At 45.1% G+C, this 16,280-nt stretch overlaps 1 protein-coding gene across 5 annotated transcripts in view; it reads left to right on the top strand.

Annotated features, from left to right (window-relative positions):
- The window catches only part of ANKRD26 (ankyrin repeat domain containing 26), a 915,250-nt gene that overhangs the window by 834,790 nt on the left and 64,180 nt on the right, over nt 1-16,280 (top strand). For all 5 annotated transcript variants that reach the window (XM_069627947.1, XM_069627948.1, XM_069627949.1 and 2 more), the window contains 2 exons: nt 3,880-4,170; nt 10,442-10,677. In XM_069627947.1, the coding sequence (XP_069484048.1) occupies nt 3,880-4,170; nt 10,442-10,677 (527 nt within the window). The remainder of the gene's footprint in view (nt 1-3,879; nt 4,171-10,441; nt 10,678-16,280) is intronic.

The following is a 16,280-nucleotide window of genomic DNA, read 5'->3' as shown; positions in this document are numbered from 1 at the left end:
GTAGATCTGTTCGCGACCGGGGTCAACCGGAAGTGCAAACTGTACTGCCCACGGGAATTTCCCCCGAGAGGAACTCTGGGGGACGCGTTCGTGGTGGAATGGGAGTTCCAACTACTGTACGCGTTTCCTCCAATCCCTGTGATTGCACAAGTAATCAGGAGGTTGAGAAAGTTCGGGAAAACCATGATCCTAATTGCTCCGGATTGGGCCAGGAGAACGTGGTACCCGGACCTTCTCGACATGTCCATCTGCCCTCCAATACGTCTTCCAAGAAGAGAGGATCTTCTCTCGCGACAGGAAGGTCATGTTCTCCATCCGGAGGTCAACACACTCAACCTTCACGCATGGCTTCTGAAAGGCTGGGATACAAGGATTGGGACCTTCCGGATGACGTGATGGAGATTTTGCTTTCGGCCAGAAGGCCAGCAACTAAGTCTCTGTATCTGTGTCGTAGGAACAAGTTCAGTAGCTGGTGCAGAGAAATGAATGTGGACCCTTTTCAGTGTAATATCCCCACAATTTTATCTTTTCTGTTACATTTGGCCAATCTGGGGCTCCAGGTTGGGACAATAAAGGGATATTAGCAGCGCTATCCATCTTTAAGCGCTCTTCTGAAGAAGAATCTTACTTTAAAATACCCTTGATTAATTCAATTCCTAAAAGGTTTAAATAATGTCTTCCCCCAGTACCTTTCCAGGTTCTGGTGTGGGATCTAAATTTAGTTTTACAATTTCTCACATGTATTCCATTTGAGCCTTTACATTCTGGCCCACTAAGGCTCCTTACGTTAAAAACAATACTTCTTGTAGCATTGACATCAGCCCGCAGGGTAAGTGAGTTGCAGGCGCTTTCGAGCGCACCTCCTCACACCATCTTTTATAAGGACAAAGTAGTTCTTAGGGTTAAACCTTCTTTTCTGCCAAAAATTGTTTCGGATTTTCATCCGTCACAAAAAATAACTTTGCCTACGTTTTATCCTCCCCCTCATACAAGCAAGGAAGAGGAAAGACGTCATAGACTAGATCCCCACCTTTATAAAACATTATGCATTGGACTCGACTTCTTCTCAAGGAGGTCTGTTTGCAAAATCTGTACTACATTCTGTGCATGATTAAAAAAGGATACTGTACTCCCACCTCCGAGACAAAACTGCTTTGGGAGTCTATCTAAGATGAGGAATACGTGGGAGGACACAATACATTCGAAGAACAAGTTACTTACCAACTGTAACGTTCTTTCGATTGGATGTCCCTCCCACGTATTCCTCATCGACCCTCCCATCCTAACCCCACAGTACAGTTTACGTGTATTACACTCTAAACTCTTTTAGGGCTTGGGTCAAAAGAGGCATACCTTAAACGAAGTAAGATCCATGAACTATATTATACAAAAAAACAGAACTGAGGCCAACGGGCACGCTCGAGGCTCTAATATGAGGGATGACGTCGATACTCGACGGATGCCGCCGAGGGACATCAACGCCGCAACCTCGAGTGGAGCGCCCTCTGCTGGAGAAAGAGAAAAAAGAATTCTGAGGCGAAACCTAAAGGTAAGGATATATCTAAGATGAGGAATACGTGGGATGAACATCCATTCGAAAGAATGTTACAGTTGGTAAGTAACTTGTTCTTCTCAACCTACCTTCCTCTATTCTTCGCCCTCTTCAACTAATCCAGAAAGGGACTGCAAGACGGGACCTTGGCCTCCTCAAGCCCAAGGTCTGTATCTCCCCAGCCCTGAAATCTCTCCACTGGCTCCCGGTGGCTGCAACGATCATGTTCAAGACCCTCTGCATCATCCACAAGACTTTCTGGGGCCAGGTCTCACACTACATCAAACTCTCTCTTCCAAAATGCCTTCCTTCTCGAGCCTTTCGCTCAGCTACCTCAAACTCTCTGATCGTCAAACGCTTCTCTGGGAATAGAGTGAGGGTAGATCTCTCTACTCTGTAGGTGCCTCCCTCTGGAATGGCCTCCCTGCCTCTCTCAAACTTGAGCCGGATCACCTGAAGTACCAGAAGCAGCTCAAGACCTTCATGTTCCCCTCTGCGCTCTCTCTCCCTTGCCGAACTACCTGTCTGCTGCACTGACTGGTTGCTTGACTATCCCCAGAGTCTCACGGGGTACCAGGCTCCTCCATGATCAGTCTCACCTGCACTGCATCCGGGCTTACGACACACTTAGGGGCTGCAACTGCAACCCTACAGTCCCCTGCCTTCTTACACTTACTCAGACCTGCGCAGCCCTGATTGCACTTCCCCTTTCCTTCTTTCTGGCACTTCCCCTTTCTCCCTCGCTCTCATTTGCATGATCTGACTGACACAAGGCCTAGTAATATCGTTTGTTTTGTCTTCCCTCCCTTGCATTGTCATGCCTAGAAACACGTGTGTACAGGCGCGTTATAAATGACATATCATATATCGTAGAATGTGGGTGAGGGGTCCAGAAGAGAAGCTACGGTCAGTAGATGGCTGCACGTTAGAGGAGGAAGACCTGCTGCGGTCGTTGTAGATGACTTACCATTAAACAAGAGTTGATCATCTCAGATACAATTATATTAGTATGCAGCTAAAAAGACCTCATCAGGGGTCACTAGACTCGAGGAGGGAGGACCAGTGAGCTTAGACTACAAGCGACTTCTCTCTTTTGACAGAAGGCAGCACCGACTGAGTTCATATCAGATTATGTGATGGGGGGAGAGGGGCAGGCTGGTCCTGGTTCTTTGCAAACAGCCTCAGTCAATGCTGGCTGTTAGTGCTGAAGGAGAAAAGCTGAAGGAAAAAAGTGGTAACATTCTCGAACGTAGAGGAAAGAGCGGGTGTCAGGTAATGCACTCCTCTTAGGGGCCTGCTGGCAGAATGGCGACTTTCATGGCGTTTGCTTCTGCTCTGCAAGATCCAGTTGTGCACTATGCTTGTGAAGTTACAACGTAGACACATTGCCACGTTCATAGCTTCATTATGTAAGCACGTCCCACCTCCCAGACGCCCCGCAACCCGACACTGCGATCGTCGATATAACCTACAACAATTCGGTGTTTGCGCTTGAATGTGTAGCACCTGTGCACCTCCATGTGTGAAGGGCCTTTGGTACTTTATTACCTACTTGTTTTTATTACCTTTGGGCGGCGTTGTGTGGACTAGGTCTCCTGGTTCTCCCTCATTGGATTGGATACTGACTTCTCGGCTTCGAGCATGCCTGGTCTTGGTTTTGCCTTGGCCTAATGATATGAAGACTCTGAACTTGTATTTGTTTTGGAATAATCTGTTGCCTCCAATATTGTCATCTGAATCTGAGAGTGAGTGAACTTCAACAGAAGAAAGGACCAACGAGATACCATCTGTTCTGGCCTGATCATAGGCCTTAAAACAAATTTGAAGACTTTGCTTGATGTGTAATTCCATGATAGCTCTTTGTAGTGATTGGGCATGAGCGAAGACGATGAATACCTTCAAATTACCTACCCCAAAACTGTCTCTTCTACTGTTTATGCATTCTGGTTTATTTGCATTGTTCACGTTGCCTCTTATGTAAGGACCCATTTACTCTCTGTTACATCCAATGTATTCCCGCCATCTCTCACAGAGAATTCCACAGATATAAAGTGCAGAACACTGCATCCTGCACAAGGACATCTTCCATTCTCCTTATTTGAATCTTCTATATCGGTGCAGTGGGATGTCATGTCCTACTCCTTTCAACTTAGTACTACTATCATGGGGCGTACCATTTTATAAATCAATTAAAACTAGAAAACATGCATGCTTGAGATGATGGTACACCCAGCCCTTTATCATGGAATGTCACGGTCATTCCCTATGCAACATATACTTGTTAACAAATGACCATCATTGTAAATTAACCTCACTGTTTTAAACAGATTGATGAACTTTCGCAGAACTTAGAAGCTGAATCGACAAAATGCTCACAGTTGGAATCTACAAATCGAGACCTCCGGGAGCAGCTGTCATCTGTAAAGATCTTGCACAAGAATCACGAGCGCCTAGAGAAGAGTAAGCGACAGCTGGAAGAAGAGGTTGCGAACCTGAGGCGTCATGTGGAAACGAACATGACTGACCACAATCAGATGGGACAGTACAAAAGAGAGATTGAAGAGCGTGCTCGACAGGAGATCCGGCAGAAGCTTGAGGAAGTCAATATGTTCTTACAGGTGAGTTTAGTTACTGCCAATGTAAATGAAAAGCATTTCATTTCGAACTGGGACTCCAGTTAACTTTTTAATGTGTACTCTTTTCCATTGTTAAAGCAGCATCCATCAGTCTTTTTTTTTTGGTAAGTCCCATTCCTAATGTGTATTGTAAGGAACTCATGGTAACAACCGTAAAGACAGACACAAGTGATCACAGATCAAGTTGTGTTTATTAAACTGTAAATGCAGGGTGGAAAAACGCTGAACCTAAACCAAAATCTAAGATGGGCGCAAGCTTCGACCATCAAATGAAAAATAAGGCCGTCCTTGTGGCGTCTGGTAAAAGTAAAAGGCCTATACTAAAAAAAAAACGATTGCCAATTCCTTACAACTAATGGCAGAAAGAGTGTGGGGTTAGGGTTTTCAAATAAAGAAAAAAGGTGCGATTGACTCGAGGCCTCCCTTCCCCACGTTTTTAGCACTGGACAAGGTGGCACTTTGGAGCACAGCACATGCTCGAGCCTTCCCAGCACGAGCCAACAGTTCCATATCAGCTATCGGGTTCTTCGATGGTTAAGTCTCTTTTCAATAAAAGTCTCTTGCCTTCGAGGCCTGATGTTCTCAACAATCAAACACAAAGTTTTGGGTGATGGCTTTCCACCCCTGGATCTCCCTCGGCCGGGCTGGAACCCCAACTGACACGGCAGACACTTCACGTTCCCTTGTCTTGCAATACTTCTTGCTTTCACAAATCTTAATGTCTTTTTAAATAGTTCCTCGGGATTCACCCCTGTTTGACGGCCTCCCTCTGCTGGGTTCTCTCTGGCCACCTTTTGTAAAACAGTTTGCTGTGGACATCCCTCGTTAGGGTTCACTTCTATCAACACACTGTTCATAGGGACTTCAGTCTCTGCCCCTTCTCGTTAGCATCCCTCCACTGGGTTCATTCTTGCCAACGTTCCTAACACACTGTTCATGCGCTCATTTCACCAAGCGGGATTAATTTCCCTCAATTTCCCAATCGTCTGTCGTCAAAGAGTTTCAACAGTACAGAGGATTTTACAAGACCCCTGTATGACCACTTTGACCTCTTCTCGCCTTTTACCAAAGATCTCTGGTTATGATAGTTTCTACCATCAGGTAATCCTCTTTCAAAGTTCAAATTAGCTGTTGGCTATTTTTGGTTCAACACAGTTCGGTTTCTTATCGACACTCCCCTCAGCTCACCGGCTTTGATGACTCGCTTGGCTTTCTCTCTCCTTGGAGTCAAGGTTGGTACCACAGAGACAAGTGTCTCTCCCCGGCTTGGTAATCCGCGAAGGAGGGTCTCTTATACCATTGACATCTGCTGTAACACACACTGGCTATTGTTTGCAGACTTATTATTCCTTCTGCTGAGGTTTCATGGTCCTTGGTCGGAAAGGACAAGGTGGACTCTCTCCTTGTCACCCTCTCGGTCTGTGCCATCTTTCTCCTCCTCTTGAACTGCCGTGCTGAGTTAGCTCTCACGTCGTGTGGACTACTTTGCTCGTCCTGTGCTCTTGTGCTCCACCTTATATCCCTGTGGGGAAGGGAAAGGGCCATCAGGTGTGTGTGATTCTGGTTAATTGCTTGACTTTGCCTGACCCTTGTATTCGAAAATGTCAAGTAAATGGCTCTGCTGTTAGTACGTTATCTGTTACAATGTAAGAAAGTGTTGTGGGAAAAGGGGGGTAGAGCTTTTAAATATCCTACAGGGTAGGATGTGGAAAGGGTGTTATAGGGAATGGGGTACAGCGTCTCAACTGTCAATGTCCCACTTCCACAAGACCCCTCGCCCAGGTGATCCTCCCCCACTGGTCTACCCCCAGGAACTGGATCCAATAGCGATGGCCGTTTTGACAGAGGAAAGCTCTTCCTCTCTCCACTGCATCTAATGCAGTGTTGATCATAATGTACTACTGATGCTCCAACTTGCAGTGGGGATCTAGGGAGTCGTATTGGACTGGCTTTCTTTATAGCTAGTCACTGTCAGACGTTCTCCCTTTCGCTCCCGATTTTCTCATCCTACTTTGCAAGGTTGCCTTATGGTTAATCCCTTTCTCTATTTAATCTGTCATGCCTCCATCTCACGTGATTGAATCCTTTGGATTCAAATCAATTGCAGATGACGATTGTGTCCCTGTCAGATTGGATGGCGGCATGATGGACGGCTGCAATTTCATCCTGTATGTCCTGCAACTCACTGAAACTGATTTCCTATAAAGAGGAAGTTTTGGTAGTTGGGGGCACCCTTCCTATGTCGACCTTCTTTTTCCTGGCATTTGTGCTTCCTTCCTGCCCCCCTCCGATCATTTGTCCACAATCTCTTCTCCTGCATACATCAAGACCTCTTCTTTTGCCCTCAGATTGGTGCAGTTACTTCCTGTTTTCGCCCACTGTCTCTTAAATCAGATCTTACCTGTTCTGTCTGAGTGTTCGCTCTGACAGCTCTGGTTCCATTCCGCCTCACTTCACCAAGGTTTCCATCAGCCCAGTCTCTATCTTAAGCTGTTTGAGATTACTACCACCGAACTGTGTGACTAGCCTGACAAAATGTGATCACGTTACTCCTGTCTGAGCTCAACTTTGTTGGGTACCCATTAGTATGTTTGTCCTGTTAAAGATTCTCTGTGTTATCCATCACTGCTACTACTCCATTGGCCCTACCTTTGACAGCCTCTGTTCATGAAGAGTGGTCTCCCTCTCCAATCATCCTATTGGCTTCTCCTCGCTATACTCGTATCGTGTACTCCCGTAAATGCAACTGAATTTTCTCTGGCCCGACCCCCTACAGAATGTAATTGTTTTCCTCTTCAGCTTAGTTCAATAGTCGCTGCGTTTTCAGGAAACCTCTCAAGACATATTTTTTCTTTGGTTGCACTCAATTTGTTTACTGTGTTGCAGTTGCTTTCATTGCCCAGTAATCGAATGGTGTACATGCACTTCATCAATAATGGAACATAACTAATCCTTCACCGTATATATGTTCAGCCTGTGATGTCAAGCGGCAGCGGTTTTGAAATTAGCCATATCTAGGTTGATTTTATCCTGTGATAAACTACACTATTAGAAGTCTGGCTGATGCTTGGGCTTTCGTATTGCTCCTACTTTTGAAGGGATGGCACTGCTGTTATTAAATGTTGCCCTGGCAGACATCAGTTAGGGAACAACAGGAAGGTGCATAAACACCTCTATAAACACTATTGTCTGTACTTGGGTGCTAAGAGTGAGGCACAGGTAGGGCTGGCTTCTCTCGGATATTTGTGAGTAGGTCTGTTTCCTCATCCAATGAAGGGACCTCTAAGAAACCTTGTGAATCTAGGGGAGATCTCCTGCCAAACAATGCACATTAATTATCTGCAACAGATGATCTCCAGTGAGGCAATCCTCTCATAATATGGGGATGCTGCTTACTGTTATAAAACACGTGCTCTTGCAGAGATATCGGGCCTCATTACAAGTGAGCCGGTTCAGAAACAACGGTGGCGGTAAATCCACCACCACCGTTGTTTCCGGACCGGCTGATTCCGAGTCCTGCAGGCGGGAGGTGTCACTCCCGCCAGGTCTGTCCTGGCAGAAATCACACCACCCGCCTGCAGGCGGACATGGAAACACCGGCTCCGTCATAGACGGAACTAGTGTTTCCATGGTCCTCATCCCCATAGAGTCCTATGGGACTCCATGGGAATGGGGATTTACAGAATTCCGTCTCCAGAATTACTGGGTTACTGGGGTTGTAATGCCTCGGTGATTCCAGCAATCACGGAGGCAGAATGGTATTACCGGTCTGGCAGCAGCCTGCCGGTTTTTCCGGCACGGCTCCCGCCGGACTCGTTATGAGGCCCATAGTCTTTATTAGGCCCATATATTTGTGTGCTATTTTGTAAGACCAGGTGGGTCTATTTCTTCTGCAGTAAGCAGAACCTTAATTTATAGGGTAGGGTAGAGAGCTAGGTTGTTGGCCCCCTTATTGCTGCGCTCTAATAATACTGCTGCAGGTGGCTGAAGAACTGAGTGATTTCTCAGGGCCACAAACCTGTTATTATCCCAGTTCAAAACACTGCATGATTTATCAAAACCAATTGTCCCCTTCTGCTTTTTGACAGTTGCCCATGTGTACAACATTTGTGAATAAACCTGGTCATAGGGTATCATTAGTTTCTAATATGTCTTTTAATTTAACAATAACCTTCTATCTATACTTTGTATTCATCAAACCAACAGGTTTCATGCCCATGTGGTGCTTTTTCAAGGCTTCCATCGTTGAGTGTTCCATGTCTTTGTTTCGTGTCATTGTTCATGGCATACTCTTATAATCATTTGAAGTAGCATAATAACTATTCTGGAAGGGACCATATTTCTTTAGTAGTTTGGTGTGTGTGTTTTCAAGGCCAAAGTGACCACTGGCTGCATTTTGGAGTTAAATACCCCACACTGTAGGTGTGACACTATGGGAAACATTTGGAAGCAAGGGAAGCTGTTTGCTGTTAGCTGTTAGCATAAGGCTTTGTTACAGAGAACTTTCAACGTTGTTATCCCCACAATCCTAGTTTGAGCTAGAAAATTGTGTGTGTTTTTGTCTTTCGCACAGATGGTTTTATGTGATTTGCTGGGATTTAAACAGGCATGTTTTTTTCTTTTTTGCTTCTTTTTATTGCCAAAAGCAGGAGAGACAACCCACAGCCCTCCCTCACCACCGTCACCCCTTTCTATATGCATAACCCAAATCTATTTGTGGGACAAAAAGGGGAATAGAAATGTGGTGAAAAAGTGACCAGTTTACATTCGACCAAACACATAAACCACCTGTGCAGATAATCCACATACATTTAATTTAATTCGTTGTTTGTCAAGCAAAACTTTGTTTCCTGAGGACGCCTGCTATCTCTGCTAATTAATTTGCCTGATTGCTTCATTGGCAACTGTGCCAAAAAAAAGAAATGTATTTACACAGTAGTAGGTGAATAGGGAATGTTGCAACTCGAGTCCCTTATAGGGAAAGGGATTAATTCCTATGCGGGCATTTGGGTCTTGCTAGGGGGTGAAATGACTCTCTAGGAGTACTATGATTAGAGTCCTGCTCCTTACTCTGGTTATCGTCGGTGTTTGTGAGTGCTCCCTAATATAGTGTGGGAAACCACTGGGATTGATCTGATTATCCCACATATACCTCCTCCGAGTCCAGCATCCTCTAGGTCAGAGCAGGCCCGCCTCTCAGCCCCTTTGGCTGCCCCAGTTTCGTCCCCAAGGGAAGGCAGGGGTACTTCATGATACCATACAGACTGCATTGAAGGATGCTTGGGTGAAAGAACTCCATAGTTTTAAGATTTTACTGCTTTGTGGCATGTTGATTTTTTTTCTTTCTGTGAAGTATGCACAGGATTTAAATCTTTTTTTAGGTTTGGGATGTATCCTCTGTTCAGTTACTTAACTTCTGCATGTACTTTTGACAATCATGTGTTTCATACTGTTAGGTTATCTAAATGCTAGTAATGGTGTTTATGGGAATACTTCTGTTAGCCTTCCATCTTCTTGGATTCCTAGCAATCCTGCTGGATTCTTCCATTATTCCATGTCATTATACTAGTGGTAAACCTAATGGAATGTCTTTGCATCAGTGTAAAGGCAATGGTTCAGGAGTATCGTTTATTTGCCGTCACGTCCATAATGGGGGTAGTGGTGGAGACGGATAGTCCGCGCCCAGAACAATCTCCCTCCCTTTTTTCAATGTACATGTGTTTCCCCTGAAGAGAGAGATGGGTGCTCCATCCTCAATGATCCTACGCCTATGCTCAAACGTACCAATGTAAAGACATGCCATGCTTCCATTTGTGGATGGTAGGCATCCAGCAGATGGACTTGGTCATTTCTTGCCTTCTCTTTGTTTGCCAGCATTTCACATTTCCTGGTGCTAAGATTGCTTTGTGAATCTGTTCAATCATAATCCTGCGCAGGTGTGTGGCGTCAGAAGGGACAGGGTGGCTGAATTCTCTCCTGAGGACATACGTTTGCTGGTCCCTGAGGATGTTCCGTTGTAGCGTATTGCTTGACTAAAGCTGATGGGTTCACGATCTTGGCAGTATCTGCATTTGTGTTGCATTGATTCCCTCTCCATTGTACGGATGGTTCTATCTAAATAGTACCTGCCTTTGAGTTTGTAAGTGTAAAGTTGATTGTTGGTTGGAATTCATCAGAGCGTTGGAAACTTTGTATAGTGAATGTGTTTGAAGGGTGTTTTGCTGAAGACTTGTATTATTTCTGTTTGATTTAGACCCAGGCTGCATCCCAAGAGACATTGGAGCAAATACGGGCAACTAATGATGCGTCGCTACGAAACCAAATGGAGCACCGAATTAGAGATCTGGAGTCGGAGTTGAGCAGAATCAAAAGCACACAGCAAGACAGTATGTGTCAGAAAGAATCAACTCAAACGGAACTGGACAGATACAAGGATCTTTATTCAGAGGAAATAAAAATCAGAAAATCTTTAGCAGCCAAGCTCGATAGGCAAGTTTATAGATCTGTTTGTAAATATGATGCTTTCTGAGTCACGTTTCTGTCTACAACATTAGTGTTATTACGTGTCACCTTTGTGGTAGTCTTTAGCATGTTAGGTCACCTTTGTCTTTAAAATATTTTTAATTTTGTAAAAGCAAAATGCCCCCCTAAATGCACACTTGGCACCACTCCAGCATACTGGTACCAAGATCCACTTTGTCATCAATGGGAGATCTTTGGGATGTTTTTCAGCTTTGCAGCCTTTGCTTCACAGTGCTATGTGACGTACATCCAATCTCACCTTTTGGGAGCTTCAGTTCTAATTTGTAGGCAGTCCAGCATCGAAAAACTAGGCAATTCTCCTTTGAAAAGAGTACCCACCAGCAACCACAAACATGTGTGTTTGCTGCTATTAAAAGTTGTGACTCTAAATTCTGGTGCACAGCGGACACCATAAATACACGTCACTTGGTACTCATCTGTTCATATCCTCTACACACTAACTCTTAGTTTTAATTCTTCCATCGGTTTCAACTACATGCAACCGTGCATTATTCTTTCCGACATACTCCCTTGCACAGATTTCTCATCTTTGAAATAGCTCAAGGCGGGGATTGCATCTGGAAAATGTAAAATAGCCACAGGGGCATGGGATCAACCTCCGCCTGACTCCATCATGATGGCTGTGGTGCCAGAAGTGACGCCCTAGCTATACATATTGAGAAATAAGGACACCTTTTCTTTAGGTTTATTTTTTTTTGCTTGCCACAGATGCTAGACCAGGAACCAGTCTTTTCTTTTATTCAGTCTTCTACCAAGCCTTTTTTTTTTAAAAGAATGACCACTGAAAACCTTGCAGTTCAATCATTGCCAGGCATTGCAAGCTGCAATGTCAGCGAAGGATCCACAAAAACACTCTGTTTGGTGTTTTGAGCTTCATCACGACACAGACACCTATGTGTCGTTCCAAACCATGAACCACAAGAACATCAGGATTAGGGTCTCAACACATTTTTTCAGCATCACCAAACCCAACAGTAGGGGAAGCCAGCCCCAATCCCGCACCATCCATGTACATCGACCTCTACATTACATGATGGTAAAGATGACTATTGTGGTTGTGAAGCTGGATGAGAAAAAACCTTAACTTGTGTTGTCGTTAGTTAATTATGGGAGTTTGAGAAGCAAATCAGTCTCCTCAAAGCACTGGTTTTCATCAAGATCTAGGACTTGACACTGTCAGACTCAGTAGTCTCAGCGCGTCTTGCAGGATGAGCAGCTGACAACTGTCTAGGAGATGTTGTGATACACAGTACCTTCTTCATCCCCTTCCCTCATACCACCCTGCCCCAATCAGACCGCTATACAGAGTTCCTCCACTTCTGACACTTCTCTATACCAGGCACTCTCAACTTGCTTACACTTCTGTGCCAATATCTAAACTCCTGATTTTCTGCCACCTCCTCCAACACTTGCAATGTCTTCCAGCCCCCCTCTTCACTCCCGACATCCTCCTTTCACCCCCTAATGTCCTGGCATGGTGCTCTGCTGCAATTCCTGTGCTGGCTTTCTTGCCAATACTGGTTAAAGCAATGGACATCAGACTTTATTCGCTTGGGCTTCTCAGTCGGATCGAATGCCAACCCGTAGGTGTTTGGTTAGCATTTTCCTCCTCTTCATTGCTTCCACTGACTCCACGGCCCAATGTGGCTCAGCCCCTCCAGGACGTCAATACTGCAGAGGCTCACAGTTTGCCTTCCTCTGTAGGAGTTCCCTCTTGCTTTACAATTCGTCCTCCTCTTATACACATCACAGGGATAGCTGAAACGGTGTCCTCCTTCGCCCAGGGCATTCGGCTGTGTTCAGCATTGCCTGCAGCCAAGAAAGGGAAAGAAGCATTCTTTTGAAATCCAGTTGTTGTGGGGGATATGCAAGTCTTTTCCATATCCATATATGCAGACAAGATGGTTTGGATTGGAAGTTCCATTCTGGAATGGGAGTCCTTGTTCACAGGAGGGAAGTCACTCCAAGTAAGGTCCTACTTGCTCAGACCCCGAGGGAGGGTCTGGCGTAGCAGACTCACCTCCCTAGCCTCAAAGGGGGTGGCTCCCTTCTGGGAAGATGGGACGAATTTCTCAGATTAGTTACAGACCACTAAGAAAATGGCCAGGCTATAAGACTTAAACGTTATTCCCCCCAAAACTGTACAAAGGCTACAGAGTGCTGTACCCAAAAGTAAGAAATCCAGATGCCACCATCTTATGACCTAATATACTTTAAAGGTGAGAAAACACACGCATTGACAAAACAGGGTGGTCTCAGAGCAACCCTTCCCACGTGGCAATGCGGGCTATTGAGAGTGGCACACTAAAAGGCAGTTGCATCTTTCAGTGAGACGTTTCTCAGCAAAAATAAGTTTGGATTAAAAAAAGCCAAGAAAGAGTTCAGAGGCTTCCGAAGTTAGCAAATAGAGAGCACAACAGGACTGTCTGACCTAACAGTTACTGTGGGGGTCTGACCATCATTCCTTCCTAAAGTGGTCTCTGAATTTCATCTTTGTTTTAAGACGCATCTAACTTTATTCTTGATCCCGCATCACTGATATGAGGGGGAAGTACACTCTTATTACTTGAATATCCAGCTTTTTATTGGTTGTTCTGACCCCCGAAAAAGTCAGTGATTGCTAATCAGACTATTCCACATTGGATAATGAACTGTTCAAAAGCTTGTTATAAGCTCACATTGAGGTGCTTTTCTGCCTTGGGGCATATTGCGGTAGGATTTAGCCACCCTTCATAGGGTTGGGGCAGTGCTGACATATTCAAAGCAGCAAACCGGGCTTTGCCAGCGTTCCTGCCTATAAGAAAGATGGTTGATTTCATCCTCCAGCAGTTGCTTCTCTAGGTTCTGTGTTCCTCTCAATCTAGATATATTTCTGATGGCAACTGTATTACTCACACATATTCTTCAACTACCCTCACTTCCTCTAGCCCCTCAATAGGCAGATTGTTCATGACCCTGTGTCAGTTCTACCATTCACTGGTCTCTGTGAGCTGGGAGAATTTAGCGGAACGGAGGCCAGTGGGATCAAGTGGCTCAGGTTATTCATCTTTGGGTGTCCCCTTCAGTGGCGGTGGTGCAGGGCTATATTGCGAAACGTTTCAAAATCCTGTCTATGTCGGGGCAATTTTGGAAGATGAGGAATCATTGGGTAGAATGCAGTAATGAACAGAAAAAAAAAACATTACAATAGAGGAGTATTGTTTCTTGTACTGTATGGGTTATTGTTAGCAAGGTCCTGAATCCTATAGAATAGTTGTCTTGGGGTTTCCCAGGGTTTGAGCCTGGTTTCCCGATATTTGATCCTATAGGATTCCTCGTCCATACCCAGTCTCTCCAGAATAGTTTTTTTCATTTCTGCATAGGGGTGTCGCCTGTTGGATTCGCTGCTTGATAGGCCCCTTGCATTACTCCGGTCAACAGAAAGCCCATTTGTCTTCGGGCCATTGGGCTGCTCGTGCTAGCCACTCAAAGTTAACACAAAAAAAGCTTGGGTCATCTCCCGTCTGGTATTTCTGTAGGACGGTAAGTGGGACAGCAGGTTGGGTCCTTGTTGCTGCTACGGCTTCCCCCAGGATTCTTAGAGCTTCTCTCCCTTGATCTTGAGCAGCGCTTTCACCTGTATTGCTTGCTGCAGAGCTTGGTGGTCTGCTTGGGTTTGCTGCCCCTGCACCTGTATCAGTTGTCGCAATTATTGTTGCCCCTCAGCTAAGGTCTTTATCACTGCTTCCATGGTGTGGGGTATTGGTGAGGTGTTGCCTTAAATCCCACCGCTGCCACCACTGTTAATCAGCAGGCAGGAGTTGCGACTCAATTGGTACAAATAAATCCTTTTTATTGAGGCAATCAGCAGTAAATGAGGGGTTCGACACAGCCAGCCAAAAATAAATAATTGTGAAAATAAACTCCTTTTCTTTCCCCTTTCACGGAGGTCACGGCTTCCAAGCTACCATAAATCAGAAGACGTGCGTCGGCTCAGTAGTAATGGAAAAACAAGAAAAAAAGAACTCAACAAGTCAATTTGTGCACGACCTCCCTCTCAGTATCTGTTCTGCGTGGCCACTTAGTAATGCATAAATCAAACTCTGTTCAAGGCGACAGCTCAGCTTTTCAGATGGCCACCCACAGTCCGTTCTTGGAACACACCGCTTTTCGCCTTGCAGTGAAAGTAAAAGTCTGTACTTCAAAGAAAGAAAAAAATTACGACTTGTTCATTCAAGTATTTCTTCCCCTTAATGGCTTCCGGGGCTCCTCTTTCTTCGGTCGAGCATACGGACTCCTTGGATGGCTGCTGCCCGTAGTCCTAGTAAGCCCAGTGCCCCTAGTAAGGATTCCTCCTTCCAATCCTCACCACTCTAGAGCTATTCCTGCAAACCGGGAAAATAGAGAGCACCTTTGAGTCCACGCATGCGTTCTTAACAAGGCTCTCCCCTCCCATCTTCAGGTACATTCAATCTTTCCTTGAACTTTGGAAACCACCCCTCCTTTTCTTGACTTCGTCTCCTGGCATTTTCTCTCCCTCCCTTCCCTGTTTGATACTTGTTCCCACACGCCAACCCGAAGTCCCTCCCTTTCCGCATTTCTTCTTCCCCCGATGGTAAGGCAGGTGTACCCCTCTGTACATTTTGCATTCGCAGTCTTTTGAAGTTTTTCTCTGTGCTGCTGAAAAGTGCATTGGGGGAGTAGTAGTTTTCTGCCCCACGCACATTTTCATGCTAATTTCGGGAACACCTGGCAGGAAGGTGTTTTGCCTTATATGATGTGCTGTTGCACTTATTCCATCTTTTTCTCGGCTGAGTTTGTTGCCCTCTGCACACTCTGGCTTCTACGTCCTGTTAGCCGGCTCTTTCATTACCGCAATCATATTGGTACTAGATTGCGTTTCAGCTCCAGTCTCACAGTTATGAAGACATTCTTTGAAGGTATTATAAGGGTGTAGAAGTAGGAGACTGAAACACTGGTGCCATGGTTTTGGTTAAAGACTTTTGTTTTGTACCAAAATAAGAGAAAACACTATCTATCCCTATTACTAAGAGGGGGTTTTCCTGCCTCTACCAAAATACTAAGGACTCTGCCAGGATGTCAGTCAAAACTGAATAGTCCACTCTTGTGTGTCAAAACCTATTTCCTTCACTTACACTCAAAACTATACCAAGTAACCAGGGATCTTCTTACTTCAGAAGAAAGGCTCTCGTCTTCTGGATGATAGTTCAAAGTTCCCTTTGAGATTTTGTGAAAAGGAAAAGTACCTCAAATGGGTCCAAACTAAAAAGTCTCAAAAATAACCTTGACTTGGCACTCCACTAATGCACATGTAAAAAAAAAGTCTCATATCACTGGAGTGTTAGGGGTGGGGTGTCTCCTTCTCCCCCTAACCTTCAGGTTTCTTTAATGCTTCTCATAGTGCCAGGAAGGATGACTTTCTTGTCCTGGTATTTACTGGCCAGTTTACCATGTCAGGGGGAATGACTCCCTTCCCCTGATCTTACTTGGTCTTCTCACAATGCCAAGGAAATTACTTCCCTTCCTTTGGCTTCTCACACAATGTTCTC

Source organism: Ambystoma mexicanum, chromosome 12 (genome assembly GCF_040938575.1).
Source record: "Ambystoma mexicanum isolate Mex_15411 chromosome 12, UKY_AmexF1_1, whole genome shotgun sequence".
Taxonomy (NCBI): Eukaryota; Metazoa; Chordata; class Amphibia; order Caudata; family Ambystomatidae; genus Ambystoma; species Ambystoma mexicanum.
This window is presented reverse-complemented; position numbering and strand designations above follow the sequence as displayed.